The 23716-nt window shown below is 38.4% G+C and overlaps 2 protein-coding genes and 1 long non-coding RNA gene across 3 annotated transcripts; 1 reads left to right on the forward strand and 2 right to left on the reverse strand.

Annotated features, from left to right (window-relative positions):
• Positions 1 to 316: 316 nt before the first annotated feature.
• LOC139134951 (uncharacterized) lies at positions 317 to 8256 on the forward strand. Its single transcript, XR_011552907.1, has 4 exons — positions 317 to 534; positions 5998 to 6267; positions 6974 to 7074; positions 7926 to 8256. It is a non-coding gene; the product is annotated as an uncharacterized lncRNA (long non-coding RNA).
• Positions 8257 to 11262: 3006 nt separating this feature from the next.
• On the reverse strand, positions 11263 to 15092 carry LOC139134952 (cytochrome P450 2F3-like). The gene is made up of 4 exons (XM_070702059.1): positions 14835 to 15092; positions 14114 to 14476; positions 12688 to 13667; positions 11263 to 12146 (listed from the first exon to the last, which is right to left on the reverse strand). The coding sequence occupies exons 2-3, from the start codon at positions 14466 to 14468 to the stop codon at positions 13300 to 13302; spliced, it is 723 nt and encodes a 240-aa protein (XP_070558160.1). The 5' UTR covers positions 14469 to 14476; positions 14835 to 15092; the 3' UTR covers positions 11263 to 12146; positions 12688 to 13299.
• Positions 11968 to 13129, reverse strand: LOC139134213 (cytochrome P450 2U1-like). The gene is made up of 2 exons (XM_070701126.1): positions 12688 to 13129; positions 11968 to 12146 (listed from the first exon to the last, which is right to left on the reverse strand). Exons 1-2 carry the CDS (start codon positions 13127 to 13129, stop codon positions 11968 to 11970), a joined length of 621 nt encoding a protein of 206 aa, XP_070557227.1.
• Positions 15093 to 23716: the final 8624 nt, after the last annotated feature.

Here is a 23716-nt window from a genome sequence, read left to right on the forward strand (position 1 = left end):
CCCTTTGGAAACATGCACGTAGATCAATTTTTCGTCAAACATTACATCATCTGCCAGTAAACGGAACAAAATATATACTATCTATTTACGTACGTGTTGAAACGTTATCTGAACCTTTAATCACTTGAGCATAGTTTATCATAGAAACACTGGCAAATTAGGTTCGCTAGAAACAAATGAATGACGTATTCAACCTTTAAGCCAGTCACGTACAAAAAGGGTATTAGCCTGGCAGCGTGTCTCTTCATGTTATGCAAATAAATAAATAAATATAGGGCCTAAATGCTGTTGGCGATATCACTGGCTTCACTTCGGTGTAGTTGTCCACATGTGAACAACTGAACAATGGCAAGATTTGTTCCCAATGCTGACGCGGAAGTTCTGACGTCCTCGGGTGCTGAAAAAACTGCGAGGATAAGGATGTAGCGCTATCTCGGGAGTTCACAGATCAGGCAAACGATTTTACGAGGTCGGATTCAACAAATTATACGCAAAGTGAACATCAATGGGTAGATAAATCACAGCTTGGACCAGGTAAGCTATAAACTGTTTAATCTTCAAAGCTTTTGTTATCTTTGCAGAAAAGGGCGATGTGTGGGTGTGTACATTAACGCCGAGCATCTCCATTTTATGTGAAAAGGTTAAGTGTTGAACAGTATCGGGAACTCTTTTACATAGATAAGCCACTTACACATTTTGCATTTAGCCTCAAGTGTGGTAGTTTATTCATTTATTGAGAGTATTGAGGTCCACAAATGAATTGGTATTTCATCGTACCTCACAGATGAGACTTCTATACGTATGTGCTGGCAATGCCGAATTTTCCTTCTAAACCACCATCACTTTGATCTAAGCGGAATCGAAGTAATTTTTAAATGACAAAAATTCACAAAATATGAATATAATGATTTATGATGTGAAACCATAATATTAACTTTTGTTAATTTTGTCATTTTGAAATTCAATATTATGATTTTACATCATGTGTCAAATTAAAATAAATTGTACCGATAAGACTACTGAATTTGTTTATACCATGCCAATTTTACAATCGGTCGACGTTTGTCTAATTTGATCTGTGCAAATGCATTTTAGCAGTGTCTTATCTCATCACTTACTCCACTATTTACAAATGTTGATGGTAGAGGGCCTTTCTACATCGTTATCCTGAAAATGTCTTAATTTCGTTCTCCATTTTAGTAGCAGAGAAAAACACTTGAAAGAAGCGTAACATTTGCGACATTGTAGTCAAACATGCGAAACCGAAAGATATTGAATAAGCTCTCAGTTCCGTAAACCAATTTTCTCAGTATACCCATGATGCTTTGCGAAACTAGCTTCGAGGGCACCACTGTGAGAGGATCGCCTAATTCTTTAACACAGGTCTGCTATAGTCAGATTCCTTTTTCACGTGTTTCAGAACATCCTGTCGAAAATTAAGCTCATTAGTCATTTTGTATATGTCAATCTATTTGAAAGCTGTTGAATATAACAGTTCGCCAATTATTTACTGTTTTATGGAAATCTGGAGGAAATTTGTGTCGTTCTAATTTATTTACACATGCGGATGTTGATCACAATAATCGGCTGTTGGTTTTGATAAGGGATTTCACGCAAAAGTATACAATAATATTACTGCCGTCAAATTGAATGTAGAGGCTGCACTGAACATGTAAAGATTATATACAAAAAGTAATGGTGATTTTTATATCTACAGACGAAATCCATTGAACAAAATGTTTAAGCTTGGATACAAATGAGAACCGCCACTCGTGTAAACAAACACATAAAACTTGATACGACACATCGGTAATCATTGGACCAGAGAAGAGAACACCACTAGTTCCATGTTAGTTGGAGGAAACATGCACTGAAGGTGTCTCGTGTAAGGTTTTCGTTCCAACTACACATATCTAATTTTGCAAAATTCGGAATGCTTGCTACATCCGCACCGACTGCATATGTAAACAAACGCGAGTTCCACAATTATTTTCCAGATTCCAGTTCCATAAAATGTTGAGCAATTGGCGAACTGTTTCATCAAACAGCTATCAAATACATCGACAAAAAAATATGACTGCGTAGCTCTCATTTCCCCCACGGATTGAGTCAGTAAACACGTGAAAAATGAATCTGACTATAGCAGACCTATCATGGGTATAGAACGTTGGTCCGTTTGTTTGTGTTTTGCCTAAGGGTTCACCCAAAGGCAAAGTTAAGGATCAAAACCAAAAAAGGTATCGGTCAAAGTCCGCTCAGGAAGCATGGATCTTCAAATGAAAAATACTGGTGTCTTTATTTAGAACAAAATTTCCGCTTTCAGAATTACAGAGTATCATGTCGTGTAGGGTATGCTAGTTTTGTCGGGGCTGCATTGGCTTTGCTATTTCATGTAAATGAATTGAGGTTTTAGCTTATAACACGATTGGAACTAATTTGGGATAATTGGATGGTGAATTAATGTCTGTTTATCTGCAAATGTATGCTCATCTGCTTTTCCTTTAATATTACACACTTGTTTTTGTAAGTAATTTAAAATATTGCAACATTCATCCATAGGGCACCTAACACTTTTGAGAAATTTGAAAAATATGAAAATCCAATTATCCCAAATTAGTTCCACTCGTGTTTTATTAAAATGCAAGTGGTAGAATTATATTTTGAAATGCATTGGTTTCAACCGATAACACTTAAAAGTCGAGGTTTAACACTTCAACAGATTTTGAAAATAAAATAAAACATCATTAGTGTACCTGTTTTATGTCCTTCCTTCTTTTCGGCGGCATTGCTCTTCTCCGCTTTGAATGATTAAACACAATACAGCGCTCCAATTGCGAGGAAGAAGACAAAACTTCAGTTGAAGATGACTTCTTGAAATATGGACAAATCTTACAAAATAACTAAGAATGCACGCAGCCCAGGCTACTGGTCATGATCATGTAAAGGCGTATGTCTGACAACCTTTGGTCGTGATCCTATGAGTGGCTGTAATGGGTGGATACACCGCAATGTTTGACATCGGACACACGGTGGAATAAACGAGAATAGAAAACCAGTCCTTAGGAATCTTAATCCAGACAGCACGTTTGAACATAAATATCTTATGCTAAAATATCAGAATATATTACAATAAAAGAGATGGCTGTTACTGTTACTAATGCTGACATGTTTGTTATAAGGGAGTTAATTTGATTTTATTCTATTTTCTCTCGTCAATAGCGCCAGGTAGTAGCCAATTACAGACAAGTTAAAATATGATATATAAAATGTAAATCTCATAAAAGAAAAATTGGAAATGAGAAAACAACATACAAGAAACATACAACAGTTTAAAATCACATACATAAGACCGCAAAGACATTGTTTTGTACAGTTGCAGTGAATCGCAAAAGATATCAATATTACTAGTACTGTTCAGTGAATTAAATAACGGGAAATGCGGCCAATGAACCCTTTCTTTCTAACATCGACTCTATTATGAGGTATAAAATTAGGTCCCTTCTTCTGGCACTGATACAAAGAAGGTTGAGGCTAAAGAAAGAGACACTATCTGTACATCTCTGACAAAAGACTTCTCGCAGGAATACTGGTAAACGTGTCCCTACGAAAATGTAAGTGTGGATTATTATAAAAATTGCAAAATCAGCCCGTTAAATCAATCAGTTAACATATCGTAAAACAATGATGATATGAATTAAAGAACGGTGTGAAATTGACAAGATCCATGTCCAGGAGACATCCGCACTAGACCCTCTTAACTTATGAAAGGAAAAAAAGAATTATTATTAAAATAAAGTGGGCCTGGACCACAAATGCCTCTCAAATGACAATCATACCCGACCTTCCAAATTATGCTTTGAAAGTGCCAACTTATGAAACTTAGCCGAAAAGGATTGGAAAGAGGACAGTTTATATTGTGTTGATTTTAAAAACCCATGGCCAATGAAAACGGAAATGTTCAGATCTGTTGCCCGCTTATCTCAGGAGCTGAAGACTTTGGTTGTACTATCAAGTAAACACGCATGCGCAAAATTTCAGTCTTTAGATTTGAAAACGACGGTTTAACGACTCTGAGCGAAGCTTTCCTTCAAATCAACCGCAAACTTGCATCTTTCCTCGATCTCACCAAATATAAAGATAGCTAATAGAAGCGAGACTATTATCTATGGTTAAACCGCCGTTTTTCCAGTCTAAAGTAAACACTGTCCACCATTTGGTTAGCGTAGATGGCATCGTTTTTGACCAGGAAGGAAGTCTATTTTGGAATTTTCACGAGATAAGGAACAACTCGCAGCACGTGCGACCGTTCCTGTGCCCAGCGGATCTGCTGGGCAAAATTTCTGCGCTTTCCATGGTCCGGAATTGTAGCTCTACGGGCGACAGCCGGCACAACACAGCCAACACAACAGAAGAAGCAGGCGTACGGCCAGTAAACTCCAATTATTAATACATGCAGGTGTGCATCACCGGTTTCTCCAATTATGTTAATTATCCGCAATCTTGAAGATTTTTGTCTTGATTTTTATCTTTCACGAACTCCAGTGTAAATAAATCAACTTTGGATGTACAGAAACAAATGCATAGGCCGTCTTCTGGTTGGAAGAGAAAATGGGGGATGGCACGAAAACGCTGGTTGTTCCTGTCGTTCTTGAAAGTTCCAGTGTATCATGAGACGCCTCTAAATTTTCAATCAATGCAAATCATATAACAGTCACTCTGAATCAGAGTTAAAATAATTCTTTCGTAAACCCAATTTCCTGACGTTATCCAATGAAACAGCTTCGTTTCAATGACTGACAATCACAAACTGTGTTGTAACACTATAATTATTGCTCACTGTCAAAGTGAGGGAATGAGACATGGCATCAGCAAACTATCGTGTTGGTGCTGAACAGGCAAACAATGGGCAGGGGGAAAGACGTAACAGGTAAAAAAATAGCATTATATATATATCTGGTTTGATATTGATTTTTATAGTTTACCCAGTAGATTCATATGTAACTAACATTGATATCCTTTGAAGAAATTTCAATATCATATTTTTTGCATATCTATACTAGGCTCTCCTAATTACCTTAACCAATATTTTCATCTCCTTCTTTACGGAAACCCGCTTCAATATCCCCTGTTAGCGCTGGCAATTCAAAGCGCAAATTTATTGAATAGGGAACTGGTCTTGGTGACACTTTTGCTATACTTCCAAACGGTCATCATCTTATAGCGTTGGCTGAACTATGAAAGAACATATTCATTTGCAGTAACCCATTCTCGCATCACATGTTCGAGGTCGACGATACTATAAAAATTTCTAAAAGGATTGCTTCCATAAAGTGTGATACTGATTGATTTTTTTGTAAAGTAAGATAATCTGCTGCAAAATCAAACCATTGACTTGCAAGAAGTTCCTCACAGACACTGTTCACATCAGATTTGTCTGCAACTTATGAAACTACATATCTCCAGGACTTCTCAGGATATGTAATTTGAACCGAGCAAAAAAGTCAATTTTTCTTTGCCCCTGTCCATCGTTCTGTTACAGCGTGGTTCTGTAAGCAATCCCTATGGCACTACTGACTCTTTGAAATGCGAATATCTCCAAGGGATTGGCAGTCATTCAGGTGGACTCTATTTAAAGTCTAGGGCCTTGTACTGAATGATGTTGCCGGCTAGTTGTGTGGTAGAGTCCTTTATTAATAAGTGTGCATGGCATACTGCTAAACGTAGGGTAAACGCTTTCTTGATTGATCAATGATGCTTATGAACATTTACCGTTTGTCATCTACTGTTGAAACTGTTCATTTGTCTAGCACTGAGAATTTTCTCTGCACTTCAATTTTTACATTGTGACGAAATAAGCTTGGTGGGAGTATTATTGTTTTGTCTGTTAGTGCAAACTAACAAGCACAACATCAACGATATTTGTTTAGCAAGAACTACTTTTCAAAAGTTTTTAAAACAATAAAATAAATTTTTATCACCTTCTCATTATAATGGCAGATTTGCATGGGACTGTTTCCATCAATATAATGGTTGGTCGAGTCAATACCAAAAACAGGAAATCCTTTGAGTTGAGTAAGAAGTCACGTATCCACGACTTGGTGGATAAAATAAGACATGAATTTAAACAGCAGCAAGACGACGAAATTTTAGTGTACGAACCTCGAACTGATGGGAACATTTCTGCACCACTGAAATGGTCAACACAGCTTGAACAATACGACAATCAGGAGCTCGTATTTTACGTCGAGGGCACACCCCTGTCTAACGGTAATTACCGAATATTTTCTTCTCAAATTCCATTGTCCAGGGAGTCCTAGGGGATAACAATTTGACTAAAATCTTTGCCATTGGCTAGGAAATTTCCAGTGGCCAGAAAGTCTGCATGACCACGTACAATATTGCCTTTGAAACCCAGGGACGTCCAGTGAGAGTCAAACCAGATAGCTGTGTGATTTCGATTCCTCAGCAATAATGTTGTAAGGGCCCGTCTATATTCCCTGCGGACTTAATGCAATCTCATGTTCTATAACAACAAGACACGTTACGTTTTGGATTCTGCAATTTCAAACTTTACTATTTCGCAATTTTAAACAATGACAAAAGCAAAGTTTCTACTAAGCAATTTTTAATAATGACGAGTACGAAGTTTAGACCAGAAGACCTCGATAACAATTTGTAAAAAAAGACACTTGAACAACGCCCATCATTCAGGCCATGATGGAAAGCTGAAAACATCCTTGGACAGAATTTCTATCAATATCACTGGTATCAAGCATTTATGGCTTTCATGATATTTGTAAATGTACCCCCATGTTCGATCGAGGCTTATGACAACGAAACCTAAATATTGAGCATTTTTCAAGGGTTACTTTCACAAATGCGTGTACCTTGTAATTCAAAGTGGGATTTTGCTGAAAGATTTTCAGAACCATCAAATAATAATCAAGGAATACACCTTTCTGATGCTGCACAGAAACGACTGCTGCACTGGAATCTGAAATTTGCAGGCAAAACATCGCATGTCTTGGGGCTCCAGGTCATGGCAAGTCATCCTTTATTAACACTCTACTGAGAGTAAGTGATATTTGTTGTTTTTACGTGCAGAATGAATGTATTGAAGAGACAGAGCGACGGCAAAGAATAGTGTTATATATAATATATATATATATATATATAATATAATATATATATATATATATATATATATATAATATATATATATATAGTCGAAAGTAGTTAAACAGTTTAAAAATTAAATTCACTCGGATGGAAATAAATACAGCAATGATGTAAAGTAACGTCATGCAAGTGCAAGCAATAGATCATTATGGGTTCTCTATGATTGTGTCATATGAATGATGAAGATATGACATCAGCAGGATTAGTTTACAACAATTAATATACAGCAAAGAAATAACATCATCAAAATCTCCTAGGTGTTCATCAGTTATTTACCAAGGCGACTGTTTCGGGGATTTGAAAACAATACAGTCAACTGCCTTGGCTCCCCAAGCAGTACTGATCAGGTACCACCACACCTTAAGTTATTCTGAGTCTGATGTTATATATGATGTCTTTCGGTGTTACATTGAATTTTTCAAAACGTTGAGGATGTCTTGACATAGCTTTATAAAATGTCTGATGATAATATATATATATATATATATATATATATATATATATATATATATATATTATATATATATTATATATATATATATATATATATATATATATATACCCATGAGAGAGAGAGAGAGAGAGAGAGAGAGAGAGAGCACTACATAAGTCCTCCGTTAATGACTCTACTGTCAGGTGTGCAACCTGAAAAAGTTGTTGAAAATCTTCTTGTAGAGCAGTCCTCTGGACGTCATGCTATTCTTTGCTGGAAAACTATCATTGGGGACATTTTTCTATTTATGTAGGCTCTTGGAAAACAACCCAGCGCGCCGACATACGCAGGTGCAGTTACTGGTACAAAAGTGTATTCGCCCTATCGAATTTCTATTCAAAATGCTACATTCACGCTGTGGGATGTGCCGGGTACTGCTGTCCAGAACCGTCAACGGGAGAAGCTGAAACAAACCATAGAAAACATTCTCAAAGGAAAACAAGATCCCAATGCGCCGATAGGAATACATTCAAAATGGTTAACACATAAGGGCCCAAATATACATGGAGTTCTTGCAATTCAAGACGGACGGAGTGAGACTGAACAACTGCATAGCGTTATCACGCAAGCTGCATGTGAATCTGGTGCGTTTGATCACAGGCGCATAAACCGTCGCTACGCGAATCCGGCCTGTATACCGAGGGATAAGTATACAGGCTGGCTTCGCGTAGCGACGGTTTATGCGCCTGTGCGTTTGATTACCTTTGATAACTGGCAATGTTTGTCAGTGATTTTATAAAAGTAAAAGAGATTATGCATGTATTTTCCTAAATGTGATCTTCTTTTCATGCAGGGGAGTTTGTTTTTCTGCATCCCATTTGATAACTTTCATTTATTTTGTCTTTGTGTTGGTGAATTCGTGCATACAAAGACATGAATAGAATGCCTTTATAACATACAATATGTGCTGAAGAGAAAACCTTGCATTTTTTATGGTTTCTTCCTTTACATCAAGATGGCAATCTCAATCTCTTGACAGGTCGTGCGATACCAGTTTATGTGATTATGACTCACATCGACAAAATTACTTCTGCAGAGAAGATAGAGGCCAAGCAAGAAGACATTTCAATGGGACTTGGTATTGATCGTAGCAATGTCCTTCCAATCGCAAACTACGACCACGAGGGTGATACTTCCAAAGACGGTGAAGATCCTCAACGTGATTTCCATGTTCGTAAATTTCTCCTGAAAGTGTTGGGTGCATCAAAGTCTTACATGGATAATTTAGTAGTTTCTCAGGCAGATCCGACGTCAAAAGACACAGAACGTCCTCACCCAGTGAAGAGATCACACGCTATAGTATGCATGTCACAGATAAATGTGGAAACGAGCAATGTAGGGAAACCAACTCCCTGCACACCGACAAAAAAAGAAACCAAAGAATCGAGGAGCGAATGGCAATGTACTGTCATTTGAATATGTCGTCATATCAACTTTTGTCATGCCTTCAAAGCACCTAGAATAAGCTTTTTGCTTTCAAATTAGTCGTGAAGAAGTGATAAGTCTGTCTTAACACTTGTTATCTGTACCTGTCACATGTTAGTCTGTTAGTATAATATCAGAACATGCGATGTTTGCGACAGAGATGATCGAAGGAATATAGTTTTTCCAAAAAATTCCAAATTCAATTCAAATGGATCGATAAATGAGTATCATCTGGCGCCTCGGACTCTCAGACTTTTGCAGTTCGTTTCGGATCTACCACTTGTCGGAGTTCATTTCAAAGTTCTTGGTGTGAGAAATGTTTTACTGTCTTAGTTTTTCGAAGATCGAAAATTCCATTTTTCCTCCATAGAGTTAACACAGGGGTAGCGGCCATTTAGAATTTCAAATATCGGTAAATCTTGGGTAATGTGTTTTTCTCGTACCAAAATTTGTACGTTGACCCCTGATATTTTATTCTTGATTTTGAAAGAGAATTGTTGAAATATTCCTTAAGGAAAGTTTAAGCATAAGTGTAAGTCTTTTACTCTTGAGTAGCATGCTTCCTTCAATTGGACAGTCGCCTTTACATTCTTAGAAGTGTTCAGATGGAACACCTTAGGACGAATATCTGATATTGACGTTTTCAAATATTTTATAACATAACTTTCAAACTTTAATACATTCTCGTGACGAATAACCTAGAAAGTTTGATAGATAAAAGATGAATTTATGTACAATTGCTGAGAAGTGAAAAATACAATTTGATAATTAAATAATGCGCTTTAACAGCCTTTATATTGACTTAAAACTGTCATTTCACGGGAAGGACGTAATATCATCTATTCAACCCATGTAACATAAATATTCAAAACTTTATAATTTAGGAATAGTGTATGTTGGCATGGCGTTTAGTTAGATATCATAAGGAGGTTTTTTGGATGAAATTGTATATATGATTAATAAAGAACAAAAAGATAGATTGCTGAGAATATGAACAGATATATAATCCAAATGAAAAAAAATAATTTGATAATCATATAAATGACATTCGACAGGAAATAAATGGACAAGAAAAACTTTGAAATAATGGTTGGTGGAAGCTTACGAAAATATATTTTTTGTATTGTTATTCACATGTAAACTCGAAATCTTACATAATGTAAAGCACATCAAAACAAGAATTACAATTCTGTGTGCGAAACACAAGAGTATTTAATAGTTGATGTGACAGTCCCTTCACCATGTGAACCATATCCAACATGATGTCCCACTGTGAAAGGATCCAGGAGGATAATCTGAGAGATGATGCACAGATGTAAACCAAGTCTTACACCAAGATTTGGTCTGATCGTTAAGTCGCCCTGTTCCTGAACTTATAGGTAGAACATTTTGAATTTTGAATCAAGGCTTATATTACACCTGTGGTGACTGGAAATGGGACACTTAATTTGCAAATTATCCAGCATTATTAAAAGGTATATCGCTATTTCCCTTTGTAATTAGCGAGGAACTTTGTAATCTTGTCAGTCAGCTGCAGACAGTTCTTGCAGGTAGGGGACATGTTGTCATAAAGCTTATCCGGGTTTGAGTAATTCAGTATAGGGGTGGCTGCTTGTTGCTTCATCGGATTCAAAACGAACAAAGATAATTGTGAGACTCATGATAATAAAATGCACTACACTGCTAAATAAAGATATTTTTCAAGCTACACACTCGAACTGTGAATGTCTCGAGTGATTGAACAAAATAGCAACCTTGAACTTGAGTCTTATAGGGCTTGAAAACTTCGTGATAAAATCCTCAACTTTGATGCAATGGTTGCAATTGAAGCGCCCTCTGCTGATGCTTTTCCACTGTGTCAGGTGCTGATAGCACATCTGTATGGTATCTAATGGGTGTTTTGGAATCTGTGTATCACATGAACTTTTCAAGGGAGAATAGTCCAGTCATTCGACTTTTCTTCTAGTCACTGTTGGCCGAACAGATACACTCGTCCTGCGTCAATATACGACAGGCATATACGTGATGGACGTGGAATTAAGTGGGCTCCAGATTGTTTCCTGCCAACAAATGCTACAAAGGAATGGCGACAGTCCAATGACAGAGCTCAGTCCCTCCACCAAGATGGAGGGACTGTGGACAGAATAATCCAACAGCAATTATCGTTTTGTTTTCCATTTCAAGATATGATTTTATTGAGAAAGTCACTATTTACAGAAAGATTACATCATTTCACAGCAAGGCAATTTCAGAAAAACTGTTCTAAATAAGCATGCTAATGTGGGTTTCAGACAAAAACTGTCAATTTCTGTTCATTGTTACTTAATACACAGCGCATTCTTAAATGTCCGTTTCTTTCCATGTTTAATCTTTTTTAAAGTCTGATACTATTGTTTCACTCGCAAAAACACTATTTCTGGCCTGTGTTGTTTTCGTAATAATATTCGCTGATATTATTATTGTGTCTGAGAAAGTATCCGTAGATAAATATATTAGTCACAGGCAAGGAATTGTAAGGGATCAATCGGCAAAACATGAAAATGCGCTTCTATTTACATATTACTTTTGTTTTTCCCCATTGATTAATTATTGTTCTTGTAAATGTGGATTATTCAAACTTTTGAGCATAATAAGTGGTAACACTATCGTTATCAATGATGCAAAGTATATTTTAATTGTTTACAATTGAAGAGTTTTGTGCACTTTGTGTGGGGACAATAACACCAATTGTATCGAGAATTTGGTTTAAAACTTGGATCTATAGGTAAACTTATCGAGCAGTCCTGTTTAAACAATACAGACGATCTTTTTATTTAAATCACACCATGGCAAATATTTCAAACGACTTTACCGCCGTATATCAAGCCATCTTATCGTGGAAGGCAGCAAATTTGGAAGGGTTCTGGAGTGTAGGTGATGCCCAAGGTACCGTCCCAGCACAACGGGGCAGCGCCCTCTGGCAGCTCAAATCGGAAACGTTGCATTAAGAAAGTAAAGAAGAGGAAGAGCTCCATTCTGGCTAGTTGCTCGCCCGCCACACTTCGATGACCTGTGAATGGTTTTGGGGGGAAAGATGAAAAAATTAGTGGAATTCACATCAGTTAATTACACCTATAGAAACGACGATAAGAAAGAATTACTGCGAAAGTGCCTAGAAGTATGAAAAGGTCTGTCAGACGATAGAATCTGTTGACTGTTCTGTTATTAAGTTGCGGGAAGTACAGCAATAGTTTTAACTTTTAACGATATTTTCATGATTTTATAATTAAAAAACAGATTATGTCTTTTTGGTCTTCTCGATGGAATAAGTTGGATGACAAAGTATTATCCTTTTACACACACTGCGTTGTGAAATGTAAGCAAAGATATTTACAAATGAGGATTATATCCAGCTTTCGATGTAGGATATCACTCACACATAGTAGTGAGGATTGGTAATTTGAACAATGCATTTAGTCATGATTTCGGGAGCAGACAAAAGCTATACTGTACTGATAGAACAAAATAGTTGAAATTGGTTGAAAAATTACTCTGGGGTATTGTCCCTTCAATTTTTCCGAATGGCAGAGGAAAGTTTGTTGCGCACTTACCGGTGCCAAATGGCATGAATGCGTCCCTCACTCCAAGCTTTCCATCAGGGTCGATGAATCGTGCTGGGTCGTACTTTTGTGGATTCTCCCAGCAAGTTGGATCCATGTGAACGGAGTGCAGGTTTGGCAAGATATACACATGGGCGGGGATGTCATAGTCACCGAGTTTGCCATCTTTAACGGCAGAGTGGGGCAATGCCAGTGGAGCAGGGGCGACCATTCGCATCGCTTCCCAAACAGCGGCCTGCGTGTAGGGCAAACTGTCGCGATCTTTGATGGTGGCCGGACGACTGCGACCAATCACTTCGTCGATTTCGTTGTGGACTTTCTTCTGGATTTCAGGGTGGCTGACCATGAACATCAGAGTCCATCGCAAAGTGGTGTTGGTAGTATCGGCACCCGCGCGGAAAAACTCGCTGACCAAATGGGTAATGGTGTCCATGTCGTTCTCCTCGAGTTCGTCAAATATGGATGGCAGACCCAGTTTCTGTTTGCGCGATGACTCGTTCAGGAGGGCCTCGGTGAAGTCATTGGGATCGTCGATTTCGGCGTTGCTCTTGCGTTCCACTATCTGCTCGGTGATGAACTTGTTCTGATTGGCGTAGGCCGTCTTCAAGTACTTGACGCTTCCGTACGGGACGTGCCACAGGAATGGGATATAGTTCGCCGACAGGTTGTGTGGTTGAGCTTGGAGACAAACTCGGCCGTCAAGTCCAACAACTTGTGAAATGCGTTGTCCGCATACTCCCACCGACTGCCGAACAAAATGTTGCACATGACGTTTGTAACGGCGCACTGTAGTTCATGGTGACAGTTGACTGGCTTCCCCTTGGTAGCTTCCATGGCCTGACAAAGAACCTCCGCCTCTTCCAGGATTTTCTCTTCCAGTGAGCGCTTGCCGACACCAAAGTTACGGAAGTGAGTCAGCATAAAGGTTCTATGCTTCTTCCAGACACGGTCGTATGTTCTGGTTCCAAGACCTTTCAGGGAATAACAAAAGTCAAACGTTGATGTACAGTGTATAAAGTTCGCTATTAAGTACGCAATTTTTGTCACGTAGTAATCTTTGAGCATCAAAATCTTGAATATTTTAGTAAAATTTTGAGAAATTGCGATGCTTATAGAGCCTGGATTGCTTTGTTTTTGTAAGTTATGTCAGTACTAGAATCGATCGGAGACCACTGAATTTTATGTAAAAGTATAGGGACTTCTAATTCCCAGTATTATGCGTAATAATTGATCTACATAATTGTCGAATCGTTTGTCAACTGGATGTACTGAGAAAAAAACGATGTAAAACTTCTAAACATTTGCCGAGAAATGTGCGAATAAAGTAAGCGAAACTGAAACAACCGGTAAGATTTCGAATAATTACACTCAGTTTATCCCACCCCCGAGAAAATGTCTTCGGACATCCCGTACTTACCTCCACCATCTTTCATTCTTCTGAATATCCAAAGTTCGGGTCGACCAGAGAAGAACTGAGCCTTGTCAACGAGCGCTTCTTTCACAGCTTGGTATCCGTTGAGAACAACCACCGTCTGTGATCCCACCTTCATGCTGAAGATCTTGCCGAACTTCTCTGACATCTCCAAGAACTGTCTCTGCGGCTGGGTGCCTATTTTGAACAGCATGCCGACAATGGGCCAGCCTTTCGGACCCGGCGGTAGGTTGTACTTCTTCTTGCCGTGGAGTTTCGGGCGAAGATAGAACCACGCCACCACCGCCAGGGCGAAGGTGAGCAGCAGACCAGTTACCGCGTTGATTTCTATCACCACCATGGTCGATTCTGTGCTCAGAACGGGAAAAGACGAAAATCAGGGTCGTTAAGAAGGTGCGTGTCGAGGATGGAGAGAGGTCTCGTACTCAGACAACTGTTGTAGTCGTCCGGAATCGAGTTTTGTCGAAGGACATAGTCTACACAAATTGTGCTGGGTGCTTCGGCCCAGTCATAGCTTTGAAACATTCGATATTTTCACTGGTTGGGTTCTAAAACCTTATTTTTTTTTAAATTAAATTTTTAACCCCATGAAATGCATGACTTGTATTCCGTTCTCGACAAAATGTACGAAAAGTAAATGCGTTTTGAAAGGTCAAGATATTTTTCTCGACTATCAGTATGATGCAGATAGAATGGTTGTACTTACATTTAGTGGTGGATTACGATATGTACGGACCCCAGTTTATCGTAGCCTCTAACTACCGTCGAGTCGAGCGCCTGTGCTTGGCTAAAGCAGTCACTGCTGTTGTCACACTCGATCGATTCGCCTAGCCTTATATAGGACTGCTCGTTTCAGAAAAAAATGCAGGTAGGGCCAATTTAGGACGACCCACACTTATAATCATTAAATTTATTCATCGAAAGGAATATGAATTAGTGTTAACGACTGGCTTCGTGATAAGATATGATGACGCATGCTAATTTGTTAAATGTCTGTTGCAATTGCGGGTACAACACAATCATTTCCATAGTGACGTAATTCTTTCCATGGTGACGTAGAGCCCTACACTGGGTAGAAGTGCATGCCGACACCCCTATATTCCGTTAGCCAATTCACACCATCTTTGCCGAGGCCATTGTGACAACGCCAGCCTGTCTTAGGTCGGTAAAGCGTAGACGCTTCATGTAAGACCCGCAGCCAACATCATTTTCAATAACCATGGCTCTCAGCATATTTTAATGTAAAAAGGGGGCATCCTTGTGACACGACTAGATTTGGCAGATCTCAAAGCTAACTTTTGGTGTGTTTCCCTATTTTGTTCTCTATGTAAATAGAGTTTCTTGTTATATTCCAAAAATCGAAACGCCCCGTGTTCAACTTTTCTACAACCTTCATGTGTGACGCCAGATGCCATTGTTGGGGATCGGCTTGTCTATACCAAAAGTCCACTTTTTGACGATAACACTGCATATTGCACACGATTCATTAGTTAGAACGGTTAGCAATTTGTGTTTCTACATACTAAAAGGCAGAAGGGTGTTAAAAAGTCATATTTCTGTTATATAACGAAGATATTATACGAGTTAAAGCCGCCGATCCTTGAAAAAACATTATTGCCGGTGACAAGCTCGTTCCCCGCACTCGGTTAAAGGTCACGTGATTTGACAATCAGCGAGGACCATTCTTAGTTTACTGGTTGGTCTGATATCCATCATGAAGAAGTGCATTAATAGCGTTGACTTTCTTTCCAACACGGTCGACACAGATTGTTCGCTTGGGCTCGGAACTCGCTGCGTCAAAGTGCGCTCTTTGCAGGACCAATGTTTTTTTTCACAGAGATCTTTGAAATGATACTTTATTTCGCTGTATCAAATTTAGAAACCGTGGCGATTGAATCTCCCTGCACACGTTTTACTATTCCAGAAATTGAAAAGTAAAACCGAAAGGAATAGGAACTGAATTTTACTGTTAACCATGATGGGAATTCACGCAAATCTACTGACCATATTTCTTGAAAACCGTCACGGTTATGAAAGTATCTCATAGAAATAAACATAGAAAATGGAAGTCGCTGTGCGGCCATGAAACAATGAAAGAAAGGGTCCCAGTTCACTCAGAAAAAGTTTGTAATATTTACAGTGACTGACAAACTACATCAGGTGCAAAGCTTATTGTATTATGCTTTCAGTGTTTTGTCCATGGTACATCTTTTGTCAATACATGCCACTACATCCCACTGATGATGAAGGCTTAGGAATCTACCTCGGGCAAAGGTCACGATGTTGTTTCCCAAATACATGTGTGAGTGATACAGAAAGTGAAAAAACGAACTCGGTGATAATAAGTGACAGGTATTATAAATAAACTTTCAATCCTTGTGATAATGACATATTGATGTTTTTGAATACTGTTATTCTAAATTTTGTACCTGGTGATTCTCTGCATATGAATTCCCATTTACTGAGAGTTAAATTTCCATATTTCAGGGCATTTGTACTCGCCGAGATCAAAACTTGTGAAGACATTTATCAACAGTCTCGGATAATGGCGCGGAATTTTCTATCATCTCAGACGATGTATGGAATTTCCGTAGAATTGGGGGAGGGGGTCACAGTAGCACTCAAGTGAGTGAAGTAGCATGGAGTAGAAGCTTGAGGGATTTTGAATTTTAGTGTCTGTAGTACTGTTACTCGACGGCAATGCTAACGATGGATCGACACCGCAATCAACCAATACTGGTCATTTGAATAGATATTTGAAAATAAGGAATGTACGTAGATCACTCCAGCGCAGGTAGCTTGGGCTACCCGCAGTGCCATTGTAAGTAAGACGGTCTGTGACTTGTCCATTTCTTTTATGCTTTCCGATTAACCAATCGGTGAATTTGTTCCACAGGTTCTTAAAATTCTGACGTGTCCATATACTCAAAAATATTTTATTTATTAATTTTTCCCAGTGTTTGTTTTCCATAGAACTTCTAGCCCGTTGAAACAACTTGCTTTCTGCACGATTTTATCAGGAATATGCTTTAGTCTCTAACAACGGTCATTACCGGGACCGAACTCCATTATTCCATGGAGATTAGATTACTATTATAAAATTCATGCAAATATCCTAACACGTTCTAATCATAGCTGATATCATTTATTGAAAGCTTGGCTGTTGAAATAACCCTCATAACTTATATTACAAACAGTCACCGCCGACTTTCCGTAAATAGCCAAACCCGGTGCTGAAAGGGGGTGACCCTATTGATTATTGTAGAAGATGCGTGTAGGCGAAAACATGTATATATCAAATGATGTATATGGAGGGTAGTTTACAAGCCGTCAGAACTTCAAACACAAACAGGACACCGTCGCCGAGCTATACCTATAGAGACGAGGTGATGGCCTCTGTACCAAAATGTTTCGAACGATTGAACCCGAGTTCACGAAAAGATGGCATGTGTATCAATAGGTATATATACTTTCATCAACTGATCTTCTATGTGGCTCTGCTACCCGGTATCTCGGCCGGGCAGATAGCTGACCAATCAAGTATTTATTTTGACATGAAAGGTTGGCGGATACTTTAAAACTATCTAGTTTTTACTCCCTCAGAGTTGACATAAGGATAATGTCCATTTTGAATTTCAGAAGTCGGTAAATAATTTTAGGTAATTCTCATTTTATTCTTGATTTGGAAAGAATATTGGTTGCATATTTCCTGGGAAAAGTTTGAGCAGAAGGTCCCCAGGCGAGTACTGCCCTAAAATCATTCCCTTTCAATCAGTCAAAACACTCTTGAACCCTGCTTTTCCTCTGAATATCGCAGTAAATTAGTTCCAGTTATCGTGCCTGTACGAAGGTCCAACTCATCACTGGAAACAAAAGAACGAGACAAAAGCATATCGGTGAAAGGTCATGAATATCTGAATATGCTTTTTGTCTGGTAACAGAGATAACAGCGAGCATGCACGAAGAATAAAGTTGTGCGGATACTACTGGATAACAAAGCGAGAAAAATTTCGGCCTAAACCTTGTTACGGATATATGAATGAATAAAGTAATAAATTAAATGCTGAATAAATAATCCAATTAAATGGCGGCTAGCTGGTATCCGATTTATGGCACACCTCTCAATATAAAAATATACATAAATGAAATTTAAAAACTGTGGTATGGGTCAAGTTACTAGCCTAACCACAGTCGCTCATTTTCTCCGATTCCGCTCTGCACCTATGCGCCGTAGACGTCTGAGTATGCACGTAAGTGGAATTGGAGAAAACGCGCGACTGTGGTCTAACATTTTTGCCCATAGGGTACAACTGATATAAACACTGCAACTCCAACACTTGAAATTATACAACTAGCGTTAAAAAGTTACCGGATCCACCTAACAATCTCGAGATTCACTCGTTTCGGATAAAAATTACTACACTCTAGAAAGGAATGCATATATTAACAATACAGTGACATTGTCAACCTTACAATGATCATTGTTTCCAAAACAAAGGACGCTGGCTGGCTATACTTTTGAAGCCACTGTAAACGAGGTGAAAGTTCATACATATTCGATGAAGCCGTGTTCGTGTATTTCATGTAAGTAAAGGATGTATGCGACGGGCAACAGTCACCTTTTACTATCACTTGAAACGGTATTTGTACTATTCTGCAGAAAATCAGACAGCAGCCGCAGTGCCTCTGTGCATTTGCCATGGTGCAAGGACTCGGAGGAGGCGCTAGCATGACCCAGTCCCTCCACACACTTGTGTTCATACTATGGAAGAAGCATGGGGGCGAAAAAGAGACGCACCCACACCCCTTCGGAGCTAGGGGAGTGTTTAATACCGTGATGGATGTAAACATAATATAAGCATGGGGGTATAGGAAGGAAATTACCTCCATAATGCGGAAGCGGTGACCTCCATTTAATTAGCGAAAGTCGCGATCGTCGGTTCCTTTGTTTGCCCACATCTGTGATTTATTTTAAGACTTATTGTCCGTGATTCACGGTGATAATCGTCGTCCGCGCACGTTATTGTTACTGGTACTTATGCAAACGTAGGGCGGAAGTTAGTAAGTATAGTTACGATCCTTTGCTGGAAAGGCGGTGATCTGGGTGACCTGGATGATGTAGCGTACATATAGTCAATAACGTACCTCTACTCGGATTGTGTAGAACCATTTTTTTGCTACTGTCTATGACGAAATGCAATATACAAGTAGGTCTGATCAGCAGATCAAATAAAACATGCCAGTAAGTGACCATGGCCTTTGACTTACCGTGGAGGAACCAGAGCCTCCATGGCTTACTTACTAGGGGTGTAATAATCGTTGGAACAGCGCATGTGCAGCACGTATCGCTGCAAATCATCGACAATTATCCTTTCTATGTGATCCCTTTGTTAAAGCGAACATCCTTTTTTTCCTGTGGAAAAGCACTTTAAGTAAATCACATCAAAAAAGTTCGATTGGAAAAAATACGCGAGTCTTTTCCATTGTGCCAGTCTTTAATCGTAATATTTTTGTCGCAGACTATTAAAATTAACGCCTTTTTCTTCCTTATTCTGTCGGTCGATCGATCAATCAAAATATTTTTATGCAGTAGTAGGGCTCGAAATTAATTTTTTTCCCTGGTAGTCCACTCGGGCTACCACTTTCTGAAGTTGGTAGCCCAGTGACAATGGCTGGTAGCCCATGCATTTCCCTAATAACCAGGCAAGAAAAGATCGATTTTCAAGACTGCAATGAAGTAATTTTTCTGTTCATTTGATCTGAATACTTGCCCACCTTTAATTCCCAAAGGAAACCAGTAATACCGTATGAATTGGACAGCAGTGACACTCAAAAGTTTGGTTAGCTATTGACAACCCCTTTCATACTCAGAGTTGTACACAAATTTTGATAGTCGCCATGACAACGACTTTCGCTCAGCCCAGTGCATAAGACATACACTGTAAAACAGCAGGGCTAAAAATCGAGCATGGACTTTCTGTGCAGGGGAGGAAAAAATAATGATGTAAATGTAGTGAAAATGCATTTCCATTGGCCATCATTTCCTGTGCCTGTCAACCAAGTACATCAGTTCAGGTATTAAAACTTTGTTGCAAAATTCCACTGTACTGTCCTCTTTGCAATTTGCATAACAAAGTCATAGCTGCTTTTCTGTGTCTGTCTAACTAGCTGGGTTCAGCTCTTCCCTAAGTGACTGACTGAATTTCATGTCCCAGGCTTTGGTAGTCCGTGTGGGCTACCATTTCATGGATTTTGGTAGACCCAGGGAAAAGTTGGTAGTCTGTGGACGCGGGACTACCACTAATTTCGAGCCCTGAGTAGCCTTAGCCATATTTGACTGATATAATGCGCCAGCTCCAGGTGCAGTTACTAGTTCTAGGCAGACCTGACCCTGATACACTAATAGAGGTGATTAGCTGCGTGACAGTGCAGAGTGAAGGGATATGGGTATTATTACGAAAGATGAAACAATTGAAGGGGAACTATCAACTAGACAAGAATACCCGTCTTCCTTAAAATTCTATAACTTCATCGATCGCTGCATCAAAAATTTACTCCGACGCATTGTGGCGAGGGAGCAAAATTTCTTCCAAGATGTAAAACCTTATATTGGTACTTACATTGTTAAATAATAGAAATAATGATCGGATTAAAAAACCCCTTCAAAGAAGAGTTGGCGGGCGGGTATCCAGGTTGACGGTACATAGGTGACTTATTACATTTGAAGATTAAAACACACAAGGCAGTCCACGTACACATATCTTGTCGATTGTCTATCACTGGCAACTCATAGATCTGTTTTGCAGTTGTGTACACGGGATTTACATAGCGATCGCTTTCGAGTGAAATAAAAATAATTGTGCTTTACTAACCAATATATTACCAATATAATAAAATTAATAAAGCACACAAAATGTACTGGAAACAACAGACCTGGATCTTCTAGATGACAAATTTTCATCGTCGTTAAACAAAATGTTGGTTGCTTTCATTCAATCTATGAAAAACACATTTAAGGAACTATAACCACACAAAACAGACTCGGATGACGAAACCACAGTCAACCTTACAACATATACATTTCGATGACGCATACTCATTTATTATTTATTCATTTATTTATTTATTTATTTATTTATTTATTTATTTATTTATTTATTTATACACCTAGCTCGATACGTATTGCTTTCTGCTGTTAATAAGATTACAGTCCGATGCTGGTGTACACGTAAGCGAAGCAGACGAGATTATTTTCCACCGCAATGTCAACTCCCAAATATCGAGGATAACGAAAAAGGTGTTCTTCTAGGAGAGAAAGAAACCGCTCAACCAACGCAGGCAAATCCACGTTCGAAGGATCCTGAGGTCGACCAAGCCTTCGGAGCTCCCGATAGACTCCCGATAACCTACACCACCGACACTTCGAGCCCCTGTGCTGTACAGTAGATTATGGTACAGTTTGGTACGATTGACGTGTCGTAACAGTGTCTAAACAGAATTGCTAAATGCGTCTTGGGGTTCTGTATGTTGTATATTTATCAAATGCTTTCAGATTTAATTTGTAAATCCGATATAAATTTATTTCTCTTCATCGTTTATTATTGAAGGAATACATTTTATTTTAAGCTAAACTTCCACAATGTTCATTAACTTTTTTCAAACAATCGACAGAGCCATGCTTCTGCAGGGTATGCTTTGTTCAGAAACAGTGCCGAAATGAATCGCCCTTCTACTAAGTGTGTTAATAACTAAGTGTTAATAAATATCGCCTCTATACAGATGATACATGCACGTTTTGGTCGCATCCTGGCACCTTTTCAAAACTGTTCACACGTTGCAAAGTGTTCAATGTACCGACAGTTTTAACGGACTTGTACGGATTTCCTCTCTGATTAAAAATTCTTTGAGTTTTTAATTGATTTTATCCAAATTCAAACCTTTCCTTTTCTTTCTAACTGTATACAAAGATGTCATTCCATATGTTGGATGAGAACTAAAATAATAACTTTACATTTTCATTCGACATCAAAGTCTTTATGGCGATCGTTCAACACGGCCATGTTGAAAAGGAAACTGGATATAGTTCGATCGTATTTCAGAACACCTTAGCGTAAAGAGCTTTTAAACTTACTTACTTGTACTCGATCTGTACAAATACCCATGCTGTAAGTGCGATTACTTTTCGTCAACCAACTTTCACTGTTTACGTTGAGGCAACACTCAACCAGCAAAACTGAGTGATCTACAGGTGTGAAATCTGCAATTTCAATTTCCAAAAAGATCGCACCATAGTCGATACAACATCCATGACACTCGAACCTGAAACTACGGTTTTCTCCGACTACGGCAAACAGCTGGCAGTGAATCCACAATCGATCACAAGAGCAGAGAATGATCTTTGGCTTCTTGAAGTGAATGCCTATCGTTATTAACATGGGTTTGAAAAGGTTTGGACTTCGTACGGCCTGGTGATTCTCATCAGTATCGGTAGTGAAAGGATCAGCACGGTTTGATAATCATTGCCTTATCTACCGTCTTTAAAACCTAATTTTGCCCGTTTGCCCATCGCCTTATTGTTTAATGGGTTTGTAATGACGTCACTGGATATTTTAATACCAGTTGGCACAGATACAAGTGTCATCATTTGATCAACATCGAACGATTCTAATATTTATAAATCTATGAAATAATTACTTCATATACTAAATGGGCCAATAGCTGTATATTTTGATGATTTTTGCCGCCGTTTTTGTTATTTAATTAAATTTCTTGTACACATATACACTTGCAACCACCTTATGCTAATCAAGTACATTTATATCAATTTTCGAATGTCTATAAATGCACAGATATTGCTAGTTTTATATTAGAAAAACTTGATTTTGTATTGGAGTTATCAAAAAGATTTTCATACATGTCTTACTGAATCTGAGAAAAAATTTTACATTACTGAAGCCAATAAAGTAATGAAACATTAATCATACAATATCATGTGTCTGTTAATTTTACTTTTTTGTCAAACTTTGTCCTTGTGACATGTTAAGGAAGATGGTCCGATTCAGTACGGGGTAAACTTGCAAAGCCGTTCACTGTATCAATTAACTCAGACGACAAGATAACAAAATCTATAACACTGGAAACAGGAGGTGTTAAACATGTAAAAGTTTTATCTCTGTCCTAAGATCACAAGAACAAAGTTGACAGAAAAAGTAAATTAATAGATAATTTGGAATAATTTCAAGAAGAATTTGAAACACAATGGCTCTATATAGTTGCAACAAGGATTTCATATCTTTTGTTTTAATAAGAATTGTATTTCACATAAAGGTGCTAACTATTTTACAAAACTTGCTCGTTTTCGATGGTCAGAAAGTTGCAGAGACAGATTTATAAAAACGATCACTTAAAATGAATGTAAAAGGGCATTTAGTCATGCTATAGATAATTTACCAGATGTAAATGAAGCTGTTATTAAATTTACAGATGTTTTACAGCTAGCAGGGGAATCAATGAAATGTACTGGTCATGTGAGAAATCCGTCAAAGCATCAAGATTTGTTTGATTCTACTAAATGTAAGAAACGATGTA

The sequence above is a fragment of the Ptychodera flava genome, chromosome 6, assembly GCF_041260155.1.
Source record: "Ptychodera flava strain L36383 chromosome 6, AS_Pfla_20210202, whole genome shotgun sequence".
In the NCBI taxonomy this organism is placed as follows: domain Eukaryota; kingdom Metazoa; phylum Hemichordata; class Enteropneusta; family Ptychoderidae; genus Ptychodera; species Ptychodera flava.

Coding starts and splice junctions, on each gene's coding strand:
- LOC139134213 (XM_070701126.1), bottom strand. CDS start 13,129: ATGGACACCATTACCCATTTGGTCAGCGAGTTTTTCCGCGCGGGTGCC. Junction 12,147..12,687: donor ATTCATGCCATTTGGCACCG/GTAAGTGCGCAA, acceptor AACCATTCACAG/GTCATCGAAGTGTGGCGGGC.
- LOC139134952 (XM_070702059.1), bottom strand. CDS start 14,468: ATGGTGGTGATAGAAATCAACGCGGTAACTGGTCTGCTGCTCACCTTC. Junction 13,668..14,113: donor AAGAATGAAAGATGGTGGAG/GTAAGTACGGGA, acceptor ATTCCCTGAAAG/GTCTTGGAACCAGAACATAC.